At 40.1% G+C, this 22,883-nt stretch overlaps 2 protein-coding genes across 8 annotated transcripts in view; one reads left to right on the forward strand and one right to left on the reverse strand.

Moving 5' to 3' along the window:
• LOC150083152 (coiled-coil domain-containing protein 137-like) overlaps positions 1 to 8,281 on the forward strand; it is a 129,236-nt gene extending 120,955 nt beyond the window's left edge. For 3 of the 4 annotated variants that reach the window (XM_090377857.1, XM_090377852.1, XM_090377853.1), the window contains exon 6: positions 8,143 to 8,281. In XM_090377857.1, the coding sequence (XP_090233983.1) occupies positions 8,143 to 8,262 (120 nt within the window). In that variant the 3' untranslated portion in view covers positions 8,263 to 8,281. The remainder of the gene's footprint in view (positions 1 to 8,142) is intronic. The other variant, XM_090377856.1, reaches the window with a different exon arrangement.
• Positions 1 to 22,883, reverse strand: part of Cox11 (Cytochrome c oxidase copper chaperone COX11) — a 266,522-nt gene that overhangs the window by 38,531 nt on the left and 205,108 nt on the right. The window lies entirely within an intron of this gene.

Raw genomic sequence — 22,883 nt, forward strand, 5'->3', positions numbered from 1 at the left:
TATCACGCCCCTGGGTGAATTTTATGCAGTATTCCTATATTGTGGTCAGATATCTGGTTACTGGTAGTATATCTTCGCCCAGGTAAAGATATACTACCAGTAACCAGATATCTGAGGAGCCTCCAGACAGACTTCCCAAACAGTAAGACTGTCGTGGGAGCAGATGTGAATTGCAGATCCCCAGCGTGGTTCAGTGAGACCACGGATAGACGTGGAGTACAGAACGGGCAACGACTTGAAGATTACTTAGCGGAATAGTCTGTACACAGTCCTCAGCCGGGAAAAACAATCTGGCAACATTCTCTACTTCGATGGGGGAGACCACAATCGATGTCTCTCTGGCTACCAGATCCCTCACTGGCCACCTAACACCGTGGACCGTCCAAGAAAGCTGGACCATGTCGGACCACGGGGCCATCACGTTTGAGCTCCAATGCTCCCTTAGTCGACACCAAGCAGTGAGGCAGGCACAGCCAAGATATGCCATAGAGAAGGCGGATTGGCCACTCTTCTAAGACACACTGACCACAGCAGCTGAATCGCTGAACATCATTGGACTCAGCCCGGATCAGCACCAGATGACGGTCGCTGGTCTCATCACTGAAGCTGCCAACACCTCTATTAAAAAGAAAAACCCAACCCCTCCCTGTATCTTCCCTGGTGGTCTCCAGAGATACAGAGGCTTAGGCAGGAGGTGCACAGGAGAAGGAAACTCTTCCAGCCGGCAAGGCGCTCCCAGCCGGCAGCGGAAGTGGAGGCATTAAGACAGAACTTCCGAGATGCAAGAAACCTGTACACTGCAACCATACGCCAGCGTAAGATGCGCAGTTGGGAACACCTTGTTTCTACCACTGGGAATGATAACCCCTGGGGTGTGGTATACAGAGTAACCACAAACAAACTCCCCAGGGGTGAGACCATACCAGCAACGAGGACACGGCAAGGTACTTACACCCAGACCTGGCAGGAAACAATTATTAACATCATGGATGCCATGTTTCAAGACCATTTTACCCCCTCTACCCCAGAGCAGATAACCCTCTGTGTGGACAATGAAACCTACTGCACGACTGCAACAGAAGACCCTTTCACCAAACTTTAACTGGAAACAGTTGCCATTGAGGACTAGAAACAAATCTCCTGGCTCTGATCTTTGCATATCGGAAGACAGAACTTCCGAGATGCAAGAAACCTGCACTCTGCAACCATACGCCAGCGTAAGATGCGCAGTTGGGAACACCTTGTTTCTACCACTGGGAATGATAACCCCTGGGGAGTGGTATACAGAGTAACCACAAACAAACTCCCCAGGGGTGAGACCATACCAGCAACGAGGACACGGCAAGGTACTTACACCCAGACCTGGCAGGAAACAATTATTAACATCATGGATGCCATGTTTCAAGACCATCTTGCCCCCTCTACCCCAGAGCAGATAACCCTCTGTGTGGACAATGAAACCTACTGCACGACTACAACAGAAGACCCTTTCACCAAACTTTAACTGGAAACAGTTGCCATTGAGGATTAGAAACAAATCTCCTGGCTCTGATCTTTGGACCCAGAGAATGTCAAGAAAGCCATCGAAACCATTCCAGAGGTGCTTCTTAACCTATACAACCACTGCCTCAAAGAAGGCCTGTTCCCCCAGGCCTGGAAAACTGCAAACTTGTGCCTCATTCCCAAAAGTCCCAACAAACAACTGGACCTTCTGGGGTCATACAGACCCATAGCACTCTTATCAGTCCTGAGCAAGCTCTTTGAGCAGCTATTAAGAAACAGAATAGGGATCCACTACACTGCAGCCGGCCTGCAGTCACCCCAACAATATGGATTTAGGAAGGGATGTCCTGGAAAATATTACTAATGCTGCAACTACCTCAGATCAGAAATACTTTCTGGTCATAGCAATAGACTTTGCTGGGGCGTTTGACACTTTATGGTGGCCAAGTGTCCTGGCCCAACTCCGGAAGGCCAACCTACCATCAAATCTGTATCAAGTCATCAAATCCTACCTGTCATTCTCTACCACTGTCACTGTAGTACCACAGAGTTGATACATTGCTCTGGGGTTGCTGTTTCCCATATGTAGTACTTTACATTTGTCAATGTTAAACTTCATTTGCCACCTCTCAGCCCATCTGCTCAACCTTTCCAGATCCTGTTGCAGCAGCATAACATCAGTAGTGTCCTTAACAACCCTGCCAACCTTTGTATCGTCTGCAAACTTGGAGATCAAGCTTGATATACCATCATCAATATTATTTGTAATTACAGAAAACAAAAATGGGCCCAACACTGAACCCTGAGAGACTCCACTAATAACATTAGTCCACGATGAGCAGTGTCCATTGATTACCACTCTCTGTCTTCTCCCCCTCAACGACCCCTTTATCCATAGCAGCAATTTGCCTCCAATGCCACACTGCTCCAATTTGTGCAGCAGTCTTCCATGTGCAACAGTATTAAAAGCCTTTCTTCAATTTGATTTTATCCAATCAAATTGGTCAGGCAAGATTTCCCCTTAACAAAACCATGCTGTGTCCGAGCTATAACTGAGGTCTTGTCTAGATGATCCTGCAGTGCCTCCATTAATTTTCCTGGAACAGAAGTTAAACTCACAGGTCTATAATTACTTGTGTCAGCCTTTGATCCTCCTTTATGAATTGGGGTCACATTTGCACATCTCCAGTCTATGGGTACCTCACCTGAGTCCAAGGAAGCTCTCATAATTATGCTAAGGGTTTGCTTACTTCCTTTTCTGCCTCCTTTAATATAACTGTATCAGTAGATCCCATCCACCCCAGGTGCCTTTCTTGTGTTTATCTTCAACAATTTCTCCTCCACTTTACTCTCAGTTATTACAAGATTATCTAGCTTACTGCCAGAATTGAACACACCTCTGGCATTCCCCTCGCTGAATAACTCCTCGTGTGAATTTTGATGCAAAATATTCATTTACTTTGGTAGCTACCTGAGCAGGATCATCAACAATTGACCCATTGATATCAAGTGGACCAATCTGATTCATCCCCTTCCTTCTAGAGTTTACATAAGTAAAGAACTCTTTGCTGTTTTTCTATGCATCCTTTGCCAAAGATTTCTCGTAAAATGCTTTCGCCTGCCTAACCTCCTTTGTAACTTGGTTACAGATCAACTTATATCTAACACAAGCTTCTGTGTCACGTGTTAATTTATATGTATCCCATGCATTTTTCTTCTCTGCCATATGTCTCATTAGTTCATCTGACATCCATTTAAGCCTAAACCTTGAACAATATTTCTTAGTTGGTATGTAAAGCCTAGTAGCTTCCAAGATAAGTTCTTTGAATGCTTCCCATTTTGAATTTGCTGTTGGTAACATCAGTTGGTCCAACTGTATAGAATTTAAATACTGTCTCAGACCATCGTAGTCACCTTTACCCTTGATGGTAGTTACCTCTTTGAGTAAATCCCACTTCAGCACATATCATCACTGCCACCTAGTGGTTCCTTTATCCACAGATTCTTAATGCATGAAGAATCACTACTGATAATCAAATCAAGAGTATTACTCCCTCTAGTTGCCTCCCGAACATGCTGATGTAGAAAACAATCATCCAATAAATCCACAAAAGCCTTGCTAGTGTGTGAGTGACCAACCCACAAATTCCAGTCAATATCTGGGAAATTAAAATCCCCCATTATAAGACAGGACAGACTGCTTCTACAGGGATGGGACACACTTAAATAGAAAGGATGCAAGAATGTTTGCTGATGCTATCGAGGCAGTGTTAGGTGGGCCGGAAAACTGCTAGATTCGGGGGGGGATACAAGGACTAATAGATTAACAGTAGCCACTGGCAGAGGTGAAAGTGATTCTTGCACTGCTTCTATTGGAATGAGCAGCAGCCTGGAAAATAAGATGCAGGATATTGCAGAGACTGCTGGGAATCATTGGGGTACAAGTAAACACATGGATTGTAGGGGTAGCTAAGAAAAAGAACAGGTGCATGTATACTTGCGTGTACACCAATGCTAGGAGTTTAGTAAATAAATTTGAGGTATTGCTCAAAACACCAAAGGCAGATATTGTTGGGATTTCAGAGAGACGTGATGTCACACAGATATAAGGAATGCAGAACTGGAATTTGGGGAGTACAATGTCTACAGAAAGGATAGGAAGGGAGGAGGGGTTATGCTATTAGTTAAGAAATACATAAAATCCAAGGAAGTGAAGCCAGTCGACATCGCTGGACAGTGCAGTGTCGAGTCAGTTTGGTGTGACATAAGCATTGGGAGATCAAAATTGAGAGTAGGAGTGTGCTATAGGCCTAATGACTCTGATGAGTATAATAAGAAACTGTACAGGGAAATAGAGTGGGCCAGTAAATCAGAGAGTCTTATAATGGGGGATTTTAATTTCCCATATAATGACAGGAATTTGGGGGCTGGTCACTCACACACTAGCAAGGCTTTTGTGGATTTATTGGATGATTGTTTTCTACATCAGCATATTCGGGAGGCAACTAGAGGGAGTAATACTCTTGATTTGATTATCAGTAGTGATTCTTCATGCATTAAGAATCTGCAGATAAATGAACCACTAGGTGGCAGTGATCAGAGTGTGCTGAAGTGGGATTTACTCAAAGAGATAACTACCATTAGGGGTAAAGGGAAGGGTTATTGCTTTCGTAAAGGCGACCACGATTGACTGAGACAGTATTTAAATTCTATACAGTGGCACCAACAGCAAATTCAAAATGGGAAGCATTCAAAGAACTTATCTTGGAAGCTACTAGGCTTTACATACCAACTAAGAAATATTGTTGAAGGTTTAGGCCTAAATGGATGTCAGATGAACTAATGAGACATATGGCAGAGAAGAAAAATGCATGGTATACATACAAATTAACACGTGACACAGAAGCCTATTATAGATACAAGTTGATCTGTAACCAAGTCACAAAGGAGGTTAGGCAGGCGAAGACAGATTACAAGATATCTTTGGCAAGGGATGCAAAGAGAAACAGAAAAGAGTTCTTTACTTATATAAACTCTAGAAGGAAGGGGATGAATCAGATTGGTCCACTTGATATCGATGGGTCAACTGTTGATTATCCTGCTCAGGTAGCTAACAAACTAAATGAATATTTTGCATCGACATTCACACATGAAGAGTTATTCAGCGAGGGGAATGCCAGAGGTGTATTCAACTCTGGCAGTAAGCCTGAGAGTCTTTTAATCTCTGAGAGTAAAGTGGAGGAGAAATTGTTGAAGATAAACACAAGAAAGGCACCTGGGGTGGATGGGATCTATCCAGTTATATTAAAGGAGGCAGCAAAGGAAGTAAGCAAACCCTTAGCTATAATTATGAGAGGTTCCTTGGACTCATTGGAGGTTCCCATGGACTGGAGATGTGCAAATGTGACCCCAATTCACCAAGGAGGATCAAAGGCTGACACAAGTAATTATATACCTGTGAGTTTAACTTCTGTTCCCGGGAAATTAATTGAGGCACTGGTTAAAGAAGCACTGCAGGATCATCTAGACAAGGCTTCAGTTATAGCTCCAATCAAATTGGTCAGGCAAGTGAAGTCTTGCCTGACCAATTTGATTGGATACTATGATGCAATCACAAAAGAACTGGATGCAGGGAATAACTTTGATATTATATACTTGGATCTTAGAAAGGCTTTTGATACTGTTGCACATGGAAGACTGCTGCACAAATTGGAGCAGTGTGGCATTGCAGGCAAATTGCTGCTATGGATAAAGGGGTGGTTGAGGGGGAGAAGACAGAGAGTGGTAATCAATGGACACTGCTCATCGTGGACTAATGTTATTAGTGGAGTCCCCCAGGGTTCAGTATTGGGTCCATTATTGTTTTCTGTATTTATAAATGATATTGATGATGGTATATCAAGCTTAATGTTCAAGTTTGCAGACGATACGAAGGTTGGCAGGGTTTTCAAGGACACTACTGACACTATGCTGCTGCATCAGGATCTGGAAAGGTTGAGCAGGTGGGCTGAGAGGTGGCAAATGAAGTTTAACATTGAAAAATGTAAAGTACTACATATGGGGAAACAGCAACCCCAGAGCAACAAATCAACTCTGTCGTACTACACTGACAGGGGTAGAGAGTGAAAAGGACCTGGGGTGGTTGTGCAGGCAGATATGAAGTTCTCTGAGCAGTACAAACGGGCTGCAAGAGTAGCTCATGTGTATTGTCAACGATATATAGGAATTTTTCTAACAGGGATAAGGAGGTGATTATTCCCTTGTATAAGGCAAAGGTCAGACCACACCTAGAGTACTGTATACAGGCCTGGAGGCCTCATTTCAAGAAGGATGTAGAGCTGCTGGAACGAGTACAGAGAAGGGCAACAAGAGTAGTGAATGGAACAAAGGGTGCTCTTACGAAGAAAGGCTCAAGTTTTGCAAATTACAGTGTCTGGAGACTAGGCACCAGCGAGGTGATCTGATAGAGGCGTATAAAGCCTTGAATGGTTTGAGCATGCTCAATGCTGACGGGATTCTCCGTCTTGCTCAGAATAATCACCTGAGAGGGCATAAATTCAAATTGAGGAAAGACAGATGTAGGATAGACGTGAGGAAATTTGCCTTTAGCCAGCCAGCGGGTGGGTGGTTGGTTGGTGGAACAGACTTCCATCTCTTGTCGTGGAAGTCGATAGCCTAAATAAGTTTAAGGCTCAGCTGGACAGGTATTTCGAACGAACAGAGGGGTGAAGTGGAAGTGGTTATTTTTTTTTATTTATTTATTATTCTATTTTATTTTATTTTGGCTGATGCTGCATAAGCTTGCTTTCTTGCATCAAATGCCTCTACTAATGCTAATGCTAAGACTCTCTGATTTATTGGCCCACTCTATTTCCCTGTACAGTTTCTTATTATACTCAGAGTCATTAGGCCTATAGCACACGCCTACTCTCAATTTTGATCTCCCAATGCTTATGTCACACCAAAGTGACTCGACACTGCACTGTCCAGCGATGTTGACTGGCTTAACTTCCTTGGCATAGCATAACCCCTCCTCCCTTCCGAAGCTAGGAGATTGCTACTGTATATGGTTGCCCTCACGTAAGTGTCACATGGGAAGTGGCCACAGTAGTGCCAAAATATCCTCTACTATGAGATGTGGTTAAAATTCATTCAACACATGTGTACGATATATTGTAGTTATGACACTGGGCCGATTGTACTTCCTTGATTCGAGATTGCAAAAAGACTTGAAAGCAAGAAGTCTGGAATTAGAAAAAATTAGGGGGAGGAAACCTGAGGAGAGAATAAATAAATAGACAATTGAAAAATAATGAAACAACAGTGAATTACCACACTGAGTCATTTTTCGACCACTGGGCCCAAAGATTTTGGGTATACGAAGCTAGGAGATTGCTACTGTATATGGCGATACTTTTTTTCCTTACTGAAACAGACACAGATTTTGGTTGTTTAATGCCACTTCTGGCCAATTGCTATTTTGTTACCTGCTAATGTTGATATTTGTCCCAAATCCAAGATAGTGCTTCAGTTACAAAAACCTTTTTTAAACATCATCATTCTTCTCTGCACCTGTGAAAAAGATTTTAACCAGATCCAAATATTTTATAAATTTATTCCAACACATCCAAATATTTTATAAAACGAGGCTTCCAGATCTACCTGTAGCAGTACTCAAGACCAGTGCCTAATATAACATATACAACAGGATAATCACCTCCTTATCCCTGCTGGAAAAATTCCTGTGTATCATTGACAACATCCCATGTGACCTATCAACCTATCTGCATTGTCCAGAAAGCTTCATGCCTAGTTGCACATTACCCTCAGATCTTTTTTATTTTCACTACCCTGAGTGTAGTACCACACCATTGGTGTATTAATCTGGGAGTATTTCTAACCATAGGTAGTACCTTGCAATGTTAACTTCAGTTGCCACTTCTTAGCCCATCTGCCAATTTTTTAGATCTTGCTGTTAATTTTTTTAATCTAGTTGCAGCATATTACCTACCAAAACGTACATAAAACTGGCATGCATGTAATGGCATCCAAGAAAAAAATTTTGAGGCTTTAGTTTTGGACTAACTCTCATATATATTTATTCTATTTTCTTATTGTTTTCTTTTTTAACTCTTATAGGACAAAAAGAAATACTGGGTGACAGTGAAAAATGTCAATCAAAGAAACAGGCAATATATACAAGCTCATAGCAAGAGACTTTTGGATGATCAAAGCAATGGATGTAAAAAGAGATGTTGATGTGTATCATTTTGTGAAAATACAGAAATATGTATCCCAAATAAAAATTTGCTAGAATGGAATTCCTAATTTCTGAAAAAGACTTCCTTAATAGGCTGTCTCATGTTGATACAACCTTTCAACTCACAGAAGGGTTAGGTATTTAGAATAGCGTTAGCTTAATATAGCACAGAAGGTTTGATATTTTTAATCTCGCATGTGAAGAAGTGCATCTCTTGTTTGTTCTCTCAATTGGGGAATGAACTAGACACTGTTTTGTGTGACATGCAAAACAGGCAGAACAATTATAAGGATAATCAAAATGAAATATCACGCTTGTTGTGCCACCAGGCAAAACAAACGCTAGTTGTTGGTAAAACTTCTTTTTAATGTCCTTTGCTCTTCATATTGTTTGGTGAAAATGACAAATTTTGACCACCTGCTTTAGGGGACCTATGTTGCAGAAGTTGAAAGAAGTCAAGGCTGTAACCTTGCATCAAAATACTTCCTGTCTCTACGTTTGTACTTGAGCCTGGAAGTTAAGATCTATGCCAGATTTCACATTATCAAGAATTGGAGTAATGCTCTGATATGCATCAAGTTTAGCAGGTGAAGTTCTTATGGGTCCAGAAAATAGAGAAGTTTTTTCTGTTTTATTAACTTAAATTGGCATATTAACTTGTTTTCTAGAGTAGCTCTATATTCCTAGTTACAATACTTAGTTTAATTTTTAACTTAGATAGAGATTTTGCAGCTTATTACTTAGTATTGGTAAGGGTATCAAATCCACGTGTTTTACAAGTTTTGTAGCTCCGGCAAACGGAAAGTTTTTAGCTACATTTAACCGCTTTATTGACTAATTGTTATATAAAATTACTTTCTAAGTAGCTTATAGACCTAGTCAAGATCCTTGATTTATTTTGAATTGAGACAGCGAGATTTTGGAAGTTAATTAATATTTAGTGTCCGTAGATTTATTGTTCGTAACTTGCCGACATTGTTATATGATACAGCGTTATATCCCGTACTAGATAGTGTTAGCTTAGTATAGTATATAACATTACTAATTAATCAGTAAAATTTATTAATTGTCAATTAAATTGTACTTTTTAACTAAATACATATAACAACTTAGATTTTACAAAATAACATTATTAATTAATACATAGCTTGATACAGAAGTTATATAATGAAACTTGTAGATAATACTTGATACCTGAAAAAAATATATATATAGTGTTATAACTGCGTTGGGATATAAGTTTAGGGTTATAATTCCATATTGAAATTGAATAGAAATCATGACTCAGAACAGCACAGCAAAAGTCTCAAGCTAATGCGAGTGCTATGGCTCAGAGGAGTACTGAGGGGGGGGGGGGGCAGTTCCCTCTGAATCACAGCCTTTTAAAATGCACTGCTTGCTTGATATTTGTGGAGCATTCAGGTACGGGACATGATATTGCCAAGGGGAATGTCTTGGTGACTCAGCATTGTTATGGGCCTATATGAGAGCTTGAAGGACAGGGTGGATGCCCTCGAAGGATCTAAATTGAGGGCCCATCAAGCTCTCAGCTGCTCACATCAATGCCAGAGCTTGCACTTGATCATCACGCAACACAGCGGCAACCCCCAAGGCAGAATGCGCTGGTCCCACAGGAACTAGTAGTTGTCTGTGACTATTGTTAGGGGAACATGGTATGTATAAATGATAGGTGGAACAGGACCAGGGTATGTCTGCCAGGGGCAAAGGTTGATGATGTAGAGCAGATATATCTTTTAAGGACACAAAAGGTGATATTGTTGTACACGTTGGCACTAATGATATTAAGAGTAGGAGACCGGCGGAATTACTTAACAAGTACAGGTCAATATTGAAAAAAAGGCTGTGAATTAGGGTTGAATTTGAAAGTGTCTGCAATTCTGCCCAGACACGATAGGAGGGAGTATATGAGGAAAGCCTTGTCGATCAATTCAGTCCTGGAAAGATTGTGCAAGGCTCAAGGGGTAGAATTTTTTTCAGCCTGGTCTGTACTTGTTAACAGGAGAGACTGCTTCTACAGGGATGGGATACACTTAAATAGAAAGAGTGCATGAATATTTGCTGATGCTATCGAGGCAGTGTTAGGTGGGTTGGAAAACTGCTAGCTTGGATGATACAAGGACAAATAGATTAACAGTAGCCACTGGCAGAGGTGAAAGTGATTCTTGCACTACTTCTATTGGAATGAGCAGCAGCCTGGAAAACAAGATTCAGGGTATTTCAGAGACTGCTAGGAGTCATTGCGGTACAAGTAAACACATGGGTTGTGTGAGGGTAGCTAAGAATAGGAACAGGTGCATGTATACTTGCGTGCACCAATGCTAGGAGTTTGGTAAATAAATTTGATGAATTTGAAGTGTTGCTCAAAACAGCAAAGGCAGATATTGTTGGGATATCAGAGACGTGGTGTCGCACAGATATAAGGAATGCAGAACTGGAATTTGGGGAGTACAATGTGGATAGGAAGGGAGGAGGGGTTATGCTATTAGTTAAGAAACACAAAATCCAAACAAGTGCAGTCTCGAGTCAGTTTGGTGTGACATAAGCATTGGGAGATCAAAATTGAGAGTAGCAGTGTGTTATAGACCTAATGACTGATGAGTATAATAAGAAACTGTACAGGGAAATAGAGTGTGCCAGTAAATCAGAGAGAGTCTTATAAAGGGGGATTTTAATTTCCCGGATATTGGCTGGAATTTGTGGGTTGGTCACTTGCACAATAGCAAGGATTTATTGGATAATGTTTTCTACATCAGCATGTTCAGGAAGCAACTAGAGGGAGTAATACTCTTGATCTGATTATCAGTAGTGATTCTTCATGCATTAAGAATCTGCAGATAAAGGAACCACTAGGTGGCAGTCATCACAGTGTGCTGAAGTGGGATTTACTCAAAGAGGTAACTACCATCAGGGGTAAAGGGAAGGGTTTTTACTTTCGTAAAGGACGGGTCTGAGACAGTATTTAAATTCTATACAGCGGTATTTAAATTCTATATGGTTAAATTCTTTACCTATGTAAACTCAAGAAGGAAAGGGATGAATCAGATTGGTCCACTGGATATAGACGGTTCAAATGTTGATGATTCTGCTCAGGTGGCTAACAAACTAACTGAGTATTTTGCATCTACATTCACACACGAGTGTATTTTGCATCTACATTCACACACGAGTGTATTTTGCATCTACATTCACACACTATACAGCAGGCCCCCGTTATAACGCGGTTCGCTATACGCTGATTCGCTATAACGCTGTTATTATATTATGACCTGTGTCTGACTATAACGCTGTCACAGATCACTATAACGCTCTTTTACAGATTACATTTTTGACATATTTAACGAAATCGTTTCATTTGATGGAGTCGATAGCTTGAAAATGAATAGCAAAACAGCATTAAAACGTTTCCCACACCGACTTGAGAAATTTTCCCACGCTCAGTGAAATTTTCTCGCACGCTAATTTAATTTCAGTACAGTGGCTTGTTACGTAGTTCCTAGATCAACATTTTAAAAAATGACGAAGTATATTGCTTGTAATATTTGCGTTATATGCATTTATCCGAAGTCTAGTCATCACTCAGTACCGTATTAGACAACGTGCGAAACGGACAGTTTACTCGAACATTGTATCATAATTAATGCCACCAACGCAGTTACATTTTCGAAGAATGAAAAAAGAATGAAAAATCAACAACGTCTGAGCACAGTACGAAGACTATAAATGTAAGAAAAAGACTGAATTTGAAAATTAGACGTTTTGAAGCGAATCGATTCCGGTCAACGACAAGCGGATGTGTGCCATAATTTAGGACTTCCAACTTTAACTGTAAGAACAATTATAAAAAAATAAAGAATTAATTTTTGCAGCGGGAAAGGTAGCTGTTCCACTGCAAGCAACTAGGACTAGACCGGCTATTAGGATTGAAATGGAAAGACTTTAATTTTATTGAAGATAATGTCCAATGCAGAATTCAGTTAAGTTGAATATTGAGAGAGAGAGAGAGAGAGAGAGAGAGAGAGAGATCGAGAGAGATCTGAAGAAAACTCGCCTAAAAAAAATGTGGAACCATTTAAAACTGGTAAGGGCTGGTAGAATAGATTTAGAATGCAGATCAAGGAGCCGAAACTTTCAAAAAAGAACTTGTTAAAATTATTGAAGAGGGGTATTATGTGTTATACTTCTCAACAAGTTTTTAACATAGATGAAGCAGGACTTTTGTGGAAACGAATGCCTAAAAAAAGTTTCATATTGAAAGAAGAAAAAACATGCCAAGTTTCAAAGCGGCGAAGGATCAGTTGACGTTATTGTTGGGTGGTAACGCTGCGGGCCATTTAAAATTAATACCCCTTTTAGTTTATTTGGAAGAGAGCCAAAGTTCAACTCAAAATCCACACATTTTTCATGATTAAATTCATCCATTAAATTAAATCAATTAAATTCATGATTTTAATTGGAATTTTAAGTTTACTTTTGATACGCAAGTAGTTACCACATAATTATACGTATGTAATGCAGAATATTTTATATGTGCAAATATTTGAATATTAAATATTTTGACCGACATTTGTGCATCTTTTCATTACCGTTTATTATTGATTAGGAAATATCCTATGGCACCGACCGCAGCTCACAAATACATATGTTACCTTATGGGAAAGCGGCGCTCGCTTAGCGCGGATTCACTTAGCGCTCTGTTTTTCCGGAACGAATGATCAGCGTTAAGCGGGGGTCACCTGTATTCGGGGAGGGGGGGGAATGCATAGCTGAATTAAACTCTGGCAGTGAGCTAGGTAATATTGAGAGGAAAGTGGAGGAGAAATTGTTGAAGATAAACATAAAAAAAAGGCACCCGGGTGCATTGGGTCTATATCAAAGGAAGTAAGTAAACCCTTATCTATAATTATGAGAGCTTCCTTCGACTCGGGAGTACCCATGGACTGGAGATGTGCAAATGTGATCCCAATTCACAAAGGAGGATCAAAGGGCAACAAGTAATTATAGACCTGTTAGTTTAACTTCTGTTCCAGGAAAATTAATGGAAGCACTGGTTAAAGAAGTACTGCAGGATCATCTAGACAAGACTTCAGTTATAGCTCGGACGCAGCATGGTTAAGGGAAAGTCTTGTCTGACCAATTTGATTGGATACTATGATGTGGTCACAAAGGAACTGGATGCAGGGAATAACTTTGATATATATTTGGATCTTAGAAAGCCTTTTGATACTGTTGCACATGGAAGACTGCTAACAAATTGGAGCAGTATGGCATTGGAGGCAAATTGCTGCTATGATAAAGGGATGGTTGAGTGGGAGAAGACAGAGTGGTAATCAATGGACACTGCTCTTCATTCACTCCCTTGTATCAAGTACAGCTTGTCTGGCTTATCGGAGAATGTCTGTGGCAACCCAGAGGACCATAGTGTACAGCGTAATATGATCAGTGGAAACTTGTAAAGAGGAATCATGGTAATTGAGGAGGCCCATGTAGACATATATAGTATCTTATGTAGGGTGGTGCCTGAACATAAGTTTAAGTACATCTTGGTATAATGTAATGAATACAGGATTCTGTAAAGTGCCAGAAGTTTGTGTTTTAGTTGTTTCTGGCCAATTTGCCCCCAAGATGGCTATCACCTGGAATCTATCTACACCACGATGAGGTGGCCTGCAACTAAGTGTGAACTTAGTTGTGGCACTAAAACCATCTTCCCTAAAGGGCAAAATGCCACACCCACTGGGGGTAGTGCTATAATTATTGGTATCAGCAATAAATCACATACTGAGTGGCCCAAACCCAGGGTACCAGGAAAAAATCAATAAATAAATAAATAATGATAATAAAAAAATAAAATACACATTAGTATAAGAGGTTTCTTTAGAGGAATTAAAAACCACTATGTAATTAGTGATTCCTGATTTTGTAAAATTTTGTTGCTACTAGCAAAAAGGATTATCTCTTACTTCATCATGGCAGGTGTTCCTGGGATGTCTCTCCCAGGATCAGTCAGCTAGTTGGGTGAGTAAATCATGATTATTATTAGTAATAGTGGCATGATTTTTTTGGCTGTCTATATGTGTTAAGCATATGAGGTACCATTTGATACCAGGTGGTTAAAAAATAAGTTTCCCTATTCTGGAGACCCTAGTCTCAAAACGGTTATAGATAGCACTGTGAAAATCAATGGGTATGTCATTTAAGGTATAGGGAAGCAATTTTATAGAAGAAGGGTAAAAAAAAAAAAAAAAAAAAAAGTTTACATTTCTGCCACCAGGAGAGAAATTGGCAGTGTAAACATGAGATGGAATATTTAACATAGGATTAGATTAGATTTTAATATCAGAACTTAGAAATTCTGAAACCAGAGGACTGCATGAGACACAATTTCGCATAGGATCTCATTGGGGATGTTGGCTACATGCTGTTTAATGCTTGCTTTCAAATTGACAAGCATCTGTATGCTGTCACGGTAAAGTCTGTTTTTCAGGTATCCCCATACCCAGAAATTGCAGAGATTGAGATCTGGTGAGAACTGCGGAAAGTCTCTAGAAATTATGAGTTCATTTCCGAACCTTGAACAGAGCAGTTCCTTCACATTGTTGACCAATGTGGAGAGGGGTACCATCTTGCATGAACAGTATGGTTTCAGAGCATTGCTTTTTTTGCAGAGTGGGAATAATGTGATCTCTTAGAAGAGCGCAGTACTGTGCACTAGTTACCATACACCTTATGGGGCCATGAGGTGTGGACTCTTCAAAGAAAAATGATCCGATTCTAAACTATGCTGTGAATCCACACCATACTGCAACATATGGACTTTGTGGTGGTCTTTCATGCACAGCAGATGGATGAGAAGTTCCCAGGGGAGACTCCACTAATAACATTGGTCCACGAAGAGCAGTGCCCATTGATTACCACTCTATCTTTGCCCACTAAACTATCCTTTTATTCACTGCAGTAACTTACCCTTAATGACATACTACTCCAATTTGTACAGTAGTCTTCAGTGTGCAAAAGTATCAAAAGCTTTCCTAAAATCCAAGTATACAATATAAAAATTATTTTTTGCATCCAGTTACTTTGTGACAACATCACAGTATCCAATCAAATTTGTCAGACAAGACTTTCCCTTAACAAATCCATGCTGTGTCTGAACTATAAATGCAGTCTTGTCTAGATGATCCTGCAGTGCTTCTTTAACCAGTGACTCCATTATTTTCCCTGGAACAGGTCTGTAATTATTTGCGTCACCCTTTGATCCGACCTGGTGAATTGGGGACAAATTTGCACACCTACAGTCCATGGGGATCTCAGATGAATCCAAGGAAACTTTCTTAATTATAGATAAGGTTTTGCTTACTTCCTTTACTGCCTCCTTTAATATAAGTGGATAGATCCCATCCACACCAGGTGCTTTTTTTCTCCTCCTCCTCCTCCTCCTTCACTTTGTTCTCAGTGATTACAATATCATTTAGCTCTTGCTAGTTTGATAAGCTTCTGACCTTTACTTCTCTACAGACTTCCTCATGTCTGAATGTAGATGCAAAATACTCATTTAGTTTGTCAGCTACCTCAGCAGGTTCATACACATTTGAAATGTTGATATCAAGTGGACCAATCTGATTCATCCTGTTACTTCTAGAATTTACGTAAGTAAAGTCTGCTGTTTTAATTCGCATCCTTTGCCAAAGATTCCTCACGCTTGCCTAACCTCCTTTGTGATTTGAATACACACCATCTTTTATCTACCATAGACTTCTGTGTCACCTGATAACTTATATGCATCCCATGCATTTTTATTCTCTGCCATGAGTCTCATTAGTTCATCTGCCATCCATTTAGGCCTAAACCTTGAACAATACTTCTTCGTTGGGACAAAAAGTCTAGTAGCTTCAAAGATTACTTTCTTGAATGCTTAACATTTAGAATTTGCTGTTGGTAACATCATCAACATCGAAAGCAGATTACGAGAAATCTTTGGCAAAGGATGCTAAAAAAAACAGCAAGGATTTTTTTACTTATATAAACTCTAAAAGGAAGCGGATGAATCAGATTGGTCACTTTAATATCGATGGTTCGACTGTTGATGATCCTGCTCAGATAGCAAGCAAACTGAATGAGTATTTTGCATCTACATTCACATGAGAAGTTATTAAGGAAGGAAAATGCCAGAGGTTTATCAAATTGTAACAGGGTGCTTAATGATTTTGTAATAAATGAGAGCAAAGTGGAGGAGAAATTGTTAAAGTTAAACATAAGAAAGGCACCTGGGGTGGATGGGATCTATCCAGATAGATTAAAGGAGGTGGCAAAGGAACTAAGCAAACCCTTAGCCATAATTATGAGAGCATCTTTGGACTCAGGGCAAGTCCCCATGGACTGGAGATGTGCAAATGTATCCTGAATTCACAAAGGGGGATCGAAGGATGACACGAGTAATTACAGACCAGTTTACCTCTGCCTGTGGCTATTGTTAATCTATTAGTCTGTGAATCCCCCCCCCAATCTAGCAGTTTTCAAGTCACTTTTAACCTTGGTCTTGTCTTCATCTTAAAGGGTTTTAACCTTTAAACTTTACAGTTAGTTTTCACATTGAAAAAGAAGAATAAGAAATCTAAGGGTGCTAGATTAGGAGAGTATGGTGTAAGATATTACACCTAGGAAACAGTAACCCCAAAATAACTTGTACACTTGGTGGAGTTGAACTAAAGCCAGTAGTGGAGGAAAGGGACTTGTTACGGTACAGTCAGACATGAAGTTCTTGAAGCATTGTAGACAGGTTGCAAGGAAGGCCCATGGTGTCCTGTCAATGATTTATCGAATAATTGCTAGTAGAGATAAGGACGCCATAATCCCATTATATAAGGCTATTGTTAGACCACACTTGGAATACTGAGTTCAAATATAGACCACACCTAAAGAAAGGGTCCAAAGATGGGTAATTAGCATTAGCATTAGCATTAGCATTAGCATTAGTAGAGGCATTTGATGCAAGAAAGCAAGCTTATGCAGCATCAGCCAAAAAAAAAAAAAAAAAGTAACATAAATAAATAAAAATAACCACTTCCACTTCACCCCTCTGTTCGTTCGAAATACCTGTCCAGCTGAGCCTTAAACTTATTTAGGCTATCAACTTCCACGACAAGGGATGGAAGTCTGTTCCACCCACCAACCACCCGCTGGCTAAAGGCAAATTTCCGCACATCTATCCTACATCTGTCTTTCCTCAATTTGAATTTATGCCCTCTCAGGTGATTTTTCTGAGCTAGAGGAAGAATCCCATCAGCATTGAGCATGCTCAAACCATTCAAGGCTTTGTACACCTCTATCAGATCACCCCGCTGGTGCCTAGTTTCCAGACACTGTAATTTGCAAAACTTAAGCCTTTCTTCGTAAGAGAACCCCTTTGTCCCATTCACCAATCTAGTTGCCCTTCTCTGTACTCGTTCCAGCAGCTCTACATCCTTCCTGAAATGAGGCCTCCAGGCCTGTATACAGTACTCTAGGTGTGGCCTGACCATTGCCTTATACAAGGGAATAATCACCTCCTTATCCCTGCTAGAAAAATTCCTATATATCATTGACAATACACCATGAGCTACTCTTGCAGCTCGTCTGCACTGCTCAGAGAACTTCATATCTGCCTGCACCACCACCCCCAGGTCCCTTTCATTCTCTACCACTGTCAGTGTAGTACCACAGAGTTGATACGTTGCTCTGGGGTTGCTGTTTCCCATATGTAGTACTTTACATTTGTCAATGTTAAACTTCATTTGCCACCTCGAAGCCCATCTGCTCAACCTTTCCAAATCCTGTTGCAGCAGCATAGTGTCAGTAGTGTCCTTGACAACCCTGCCAACCTTCGTATCGTCTGCAAACTTGGACATTAAGCCTGATATACCATCATCAATATCATTTATAATTTGCCTGGTGAAAAAGGATGTCCATATGAGGAAAGACTGAATATGTGAGTTGCACAGCTTGGAGACTAGACAACTTCACTGGGGTGTTTAAGGCTCTGAGAGGTATAAGTAAAATGAATGAGGATGAAATTTAAATGATTCTAGAACTAGGGGCCATAATTTCCAAGTTAGGGGGAGGATGTTTAGACTGGATTGCAGGAAGTTTTATTTTAGCCAACGATTTATAAATTACTGGAATAAGTTACCCATGTAAGTAACTACATGGGTGGTCAAGGTGAGCTGGATAACCTACGGGAGGAGGGAAACACATAGGTTGTCTATTTCCTTTTCTCTTATTAATTTTTATTGAATTTTCTTCTTATTATTGTTATTTTATTTTATTTATTTAATACTTTATTTTTTTATTTTTGGCTGACAGCATAAGCCATAGCCTTCCTTGTATGTGACTATTGCTAATACTAATAATCAAACAATTCAGGAGAATAAACAGTACCCATGGGAGTACCTACAGAAAATACATACAGCAGAAATAGGACATCTATGAGGCAGAGATTGCTCAGTAATTAACCTAACTGCCCTCTTTTGAATAGTCTAGAAGCCTGAGAGAGGTTATGGGGCACTGCCCTATATGTGTATACAATGTTCAATGGTAGGATGGATTTGAGATTAGTACACTGAGTAGCTGTTTAGAAGAAAAGTAATGGTGAGAGTGAAAGACAAAATCCAGTTTTTAAATGCTGAGGAAGCAATATTTGTGGTGTGCTTATGCTAAGACAGATTAGAAGTAAGGGTAATCAATAAGAGAGATATGTGATCTTCTACAAAGGATTCTAGTGTCAAGACTCACTAGAATCCAATGTTCCAATAACAAAATGTCACAGATTTTAAGGCCTGCTGGAAGTCCTCATGAAACAAGCAAATTCTGTGTTAAGGTAACTGGGAACACTAATGCTAGAAGTGTAGTAAATAAATTTGATGAATCTGAAGTAGTTTAATTCATCAAATGTGGACAATATAGGGATATGAGAAATGTAGTGTAACTCAGACATAAAGGGATACAGAATTATGCTCTTAGTTAAAAAGTATGTTAAATCGAAGGCAGTGCATCCAGTTGATACCAATGGCCAGTGTAATGTTGAATCAGTTTGGTGTGACGTAAGCACTGGGAAAAAGAAAATAAGAGTAGGTGTATGTTCTAGATCTAATTACTGTGGTGAGTTTCACAGATCCTGCTCAGGTAGCTAACAAACAGAATGAGTATTTTGCATCTACATTTACACATAAGGAGTTATTCAGGGAGGGGAATACCAGAAGCGAATTAAACTATGGTAGTGAGTTAAATGATTTTTTAATAACTGAGAGCAAAGTGGAGGTACAATTGTTGAAGCTAAACATAAAGAAGTCAAACTAATAGTGCATGGGATCGATCTAGTTATATTAAAGGAGGCAGTAAAGGAAGTAAGCAAACCTTTGACATAATTATGAAATTTTCCTTGGATTAAGGGGAGGTACCCATGGACTGGAGATGTGCAAATGTGACCCCAATTCACGAAAGAGAATCAAAGGGTTACACTAGTAATTACAGACCTGTTAGTTAGTTTAACTTCTGTTCTGGGGAAAGTATTGGAGGTTAAAGAAGCACTACAGGATCATCTAGACAAGACTTCAGTTATAGTTCAGACACACCTTGGGTTTGTTAAGGGGAAGTCTTGTCTGACCAATTTGATACTATGATGTGGTCACAAAGGAACTAGATGCAAAAAATAATTTTCATATCATATACTTGGATCTTAGGAAAGATTTTGATGCTGTTGCACATGGAAGATTACTGTACAAATTGGAGCAGCATGGCATTAAGGGCAAAATGCTGCTATGGATAAAGGGATAGTTGAGTGGGAGAAGACAGAGAGTGGTAATCAAAGGACTCTTCGTGAACTAATGTTATTAGTGGAGTCCCCCAGGGCTCAGTGTTGGGTGCATTGTTGTTTTCTGTATTTATTAATGATATTGATGAAGGTATATCAGGCTTAATTTCTAAGTTTGCAGATGATACGAAGGTTGGCAGGGTTGTTAATGACACTGACAGTACAATGCCGGCCGCTAGTTAGTACACTGGACCAAACCTATTGGTAACTCTCTAAGAGGCTTCCAGATCAGCTAGTGTATAATCTTGCTACCTCTACTCTGCCAGATAGAGACTGCAGGGAGTCCGAGTAGTGTGTATGCGGGGAGCATTGTTGAGGCCACGTTATGTCAAGGATCTGGGTATATTCTTACCACATGTACGCCACATACAAAAATTTCATTACTTCATACAGCATGTCCCACCCACTTTTTCTTACTATTGAATACACCATGAATTGTCAAACTAATAGAGCAAGCTTATCTGCGAAAAGAACTAAACCTCCCAAGGACTTCCTAATTCATTTCACAAATATACGTGGTCTCAATTCTAATCTCAACGATGTCCATTTCCACTTGTAGTCTGTCAAACCCCATGTACTTTTTCTGACAGAATCTCAGTTATCGGTTGATTCAACTACTGCCCATCTCAGATGCCCAAATTATTTGCTGTATGATTCCTTTCGCCTCAAAGGTGGTACTTGTGCATATGTCCGTTCTGATATTCCCTGTCAGAGACTTGACAATTTGGAATCTCCTCTCTTTGATCTTCTCTGGCTTAAAATCTCTCTACCTCATTGTGTCAAATTCATCTATTGTCTCTACAATAGATGAATTTGTAGTTCTCCCAACTCCACTAATCACTTGGAGCTGTTTGACTTCCTCTCTTTGCAACTTGACTTTCTCCAGTCCAACTTTCCTAACAGCGAGGTAATTTTCCTTGGTGATTTTAATGTTCACAACTCCAGCTGGCTTCCATTTTCTAGTCACACCACAACATCTCGACCTCAGCAGGTCGAGATGCTGAGGCTTTTGCAATTACTAATGACCTAGCACAGATTGTTCATTTACCTACAAGAATACTGGACAATCCTAATCATACAGCCAATACGTTTGATCTTTTTCTCACAAACAACCCTTCTAAGTACACGGTCGAAGTGAGAGGTCCTTTAGGCACTTCAAATCACAACTTGGTGATTGTCTCTTTTCCAATGGAACCTTTATCCCATGGCTATTCGCAACCTCGTGTTGTTTGGCATTACAAGAACACAAAATGGGATGACCTGCGAGACTTCTTTTCCTTGGTCGGATTACTGTTTCAAAACTTCTGATATCAACATTTGCTCAGATCGTGTCAGTGAAATTATTCTTGCAGGAATGGAATCCTTTATCCCACACTCAACTTTAAAATCTCGTCCTTTATCTAATCCTTGGTTTTCCAATAAATGTTCTAAGGCTGTCCAAGAGAAGAATGTTGCATATCGTAATTGGCTTGTTTCTAATTCTTCAGTTTCATTTTCTGCCTACACCAAAGCTTGCAACAATTGTGAAGCAGTTATTAATCAGTCCAAACTAGAGTTTGAACAGGCTAAGAGTAGAAAACTTGCTTCTTGCCGTAATGGTAGCTGAGCATTCTGGTCTCTTGCCAAAGCTATTGGCCGCAATGTCTGCCCATCTCTGCTCCCACCTCTGTCCAAACCAGATGGTTCTGTTGTCGCTTCAGCCAAGGATAAAGTTGACCTGCTAGCATCCCATTTTTCTTCCAGCTCATGTATTAATGATCTTGGTAAAATACCTCCCACCATTCCCAACACGCTCCATTCAATGCCTCCTGTGGTCTTCCGTCAAAAGGATATCAGAAGGATTTTGATGAATCTTGATGCTAAGAAAGCTCCAGGTCCTGATGGTATTTCTCCAGTTGTTCTCAAAACCTGTGCTCCTGAACTTACTCCTATTCTTTGCCGCCTTTTCTCACTTTCTTATTCCAAAGGTGTTTTTCCTTCTGCTTGGAAATTTGCTCATATCCAGCCAGTTCCTAAAAAGGGTGACAAATCCCTCCCATCCAATTATCGTCCCATTGCAATTACTTCTACTCTTTCTAAAGTAATGGAGAAATCAATTAACCGCCAACTCTTAAACTACCTAGAAACCTTTCGTCTGATCAACGATCGTCAGTGTCGATCCACTGGTGATATTCTGGCTTATGTTACCCATTTATGGACTAATTCAATGGAAAGGTTCGGTGAAACACAAGTAGTTGCTCTTGACATCTCAAAGGCTTTTGATCGTGTTTGGCATAAAGGTCTTCTAAACAAGCTGCCATCTTATGGTTTGCCGACTGTTTTTAGTAATTGGTTATCCAGTTTTCTCTCTGATCGCTCATTGAGGGTGATGGTAGATGGCTCTCTGTCTTCTAACTTCTCCACTAATGCCGGTGTTCCCCAAGGTTCAGTTCTTTCCCCCACTCTTTTCCTCTTGTATATCAATGACCTTCTTCCGTTGACTGGAAATCCTATCCATAGTTTTGCCGATGATAGCACATTGCATTCAACTTTCCATTTTGAGAAACCTTGTCCTGCTCAATCAGCTTCAACTTTTCGAAAATCTGCTACCAATTCCTTAAATGCCGTTCTTCAGGTAATTCTCCAGTGGGGCAAAGACAACTTAGTTGATTTTAACCCTTTTAAAACTCAGTCTTGTCTTATATCTTGCAAAAAGGATTCTTCTGCTCCAATGCTTATGTTTAGTGACACTCCGATTTCTAGGCAAAATGATAT

The sequence above is a fragment of the Mastigoproctus giganteus genome, chromosome 7 (genome assembly GCF_048544385.1).
Source record: "Mastigoproctus giganteus isolate SK-2022 chromosome 7, ASM4854438v1, whole genome shotgun sequence".
Taxonomy (NCBI): domain Eukaryota; kingdom Metazoa; phylum Arthropoda; class Arachnida; order Uropygi; family Thelyphonidae; genus Mastigoproctus; species Mastigoproctus giganteus.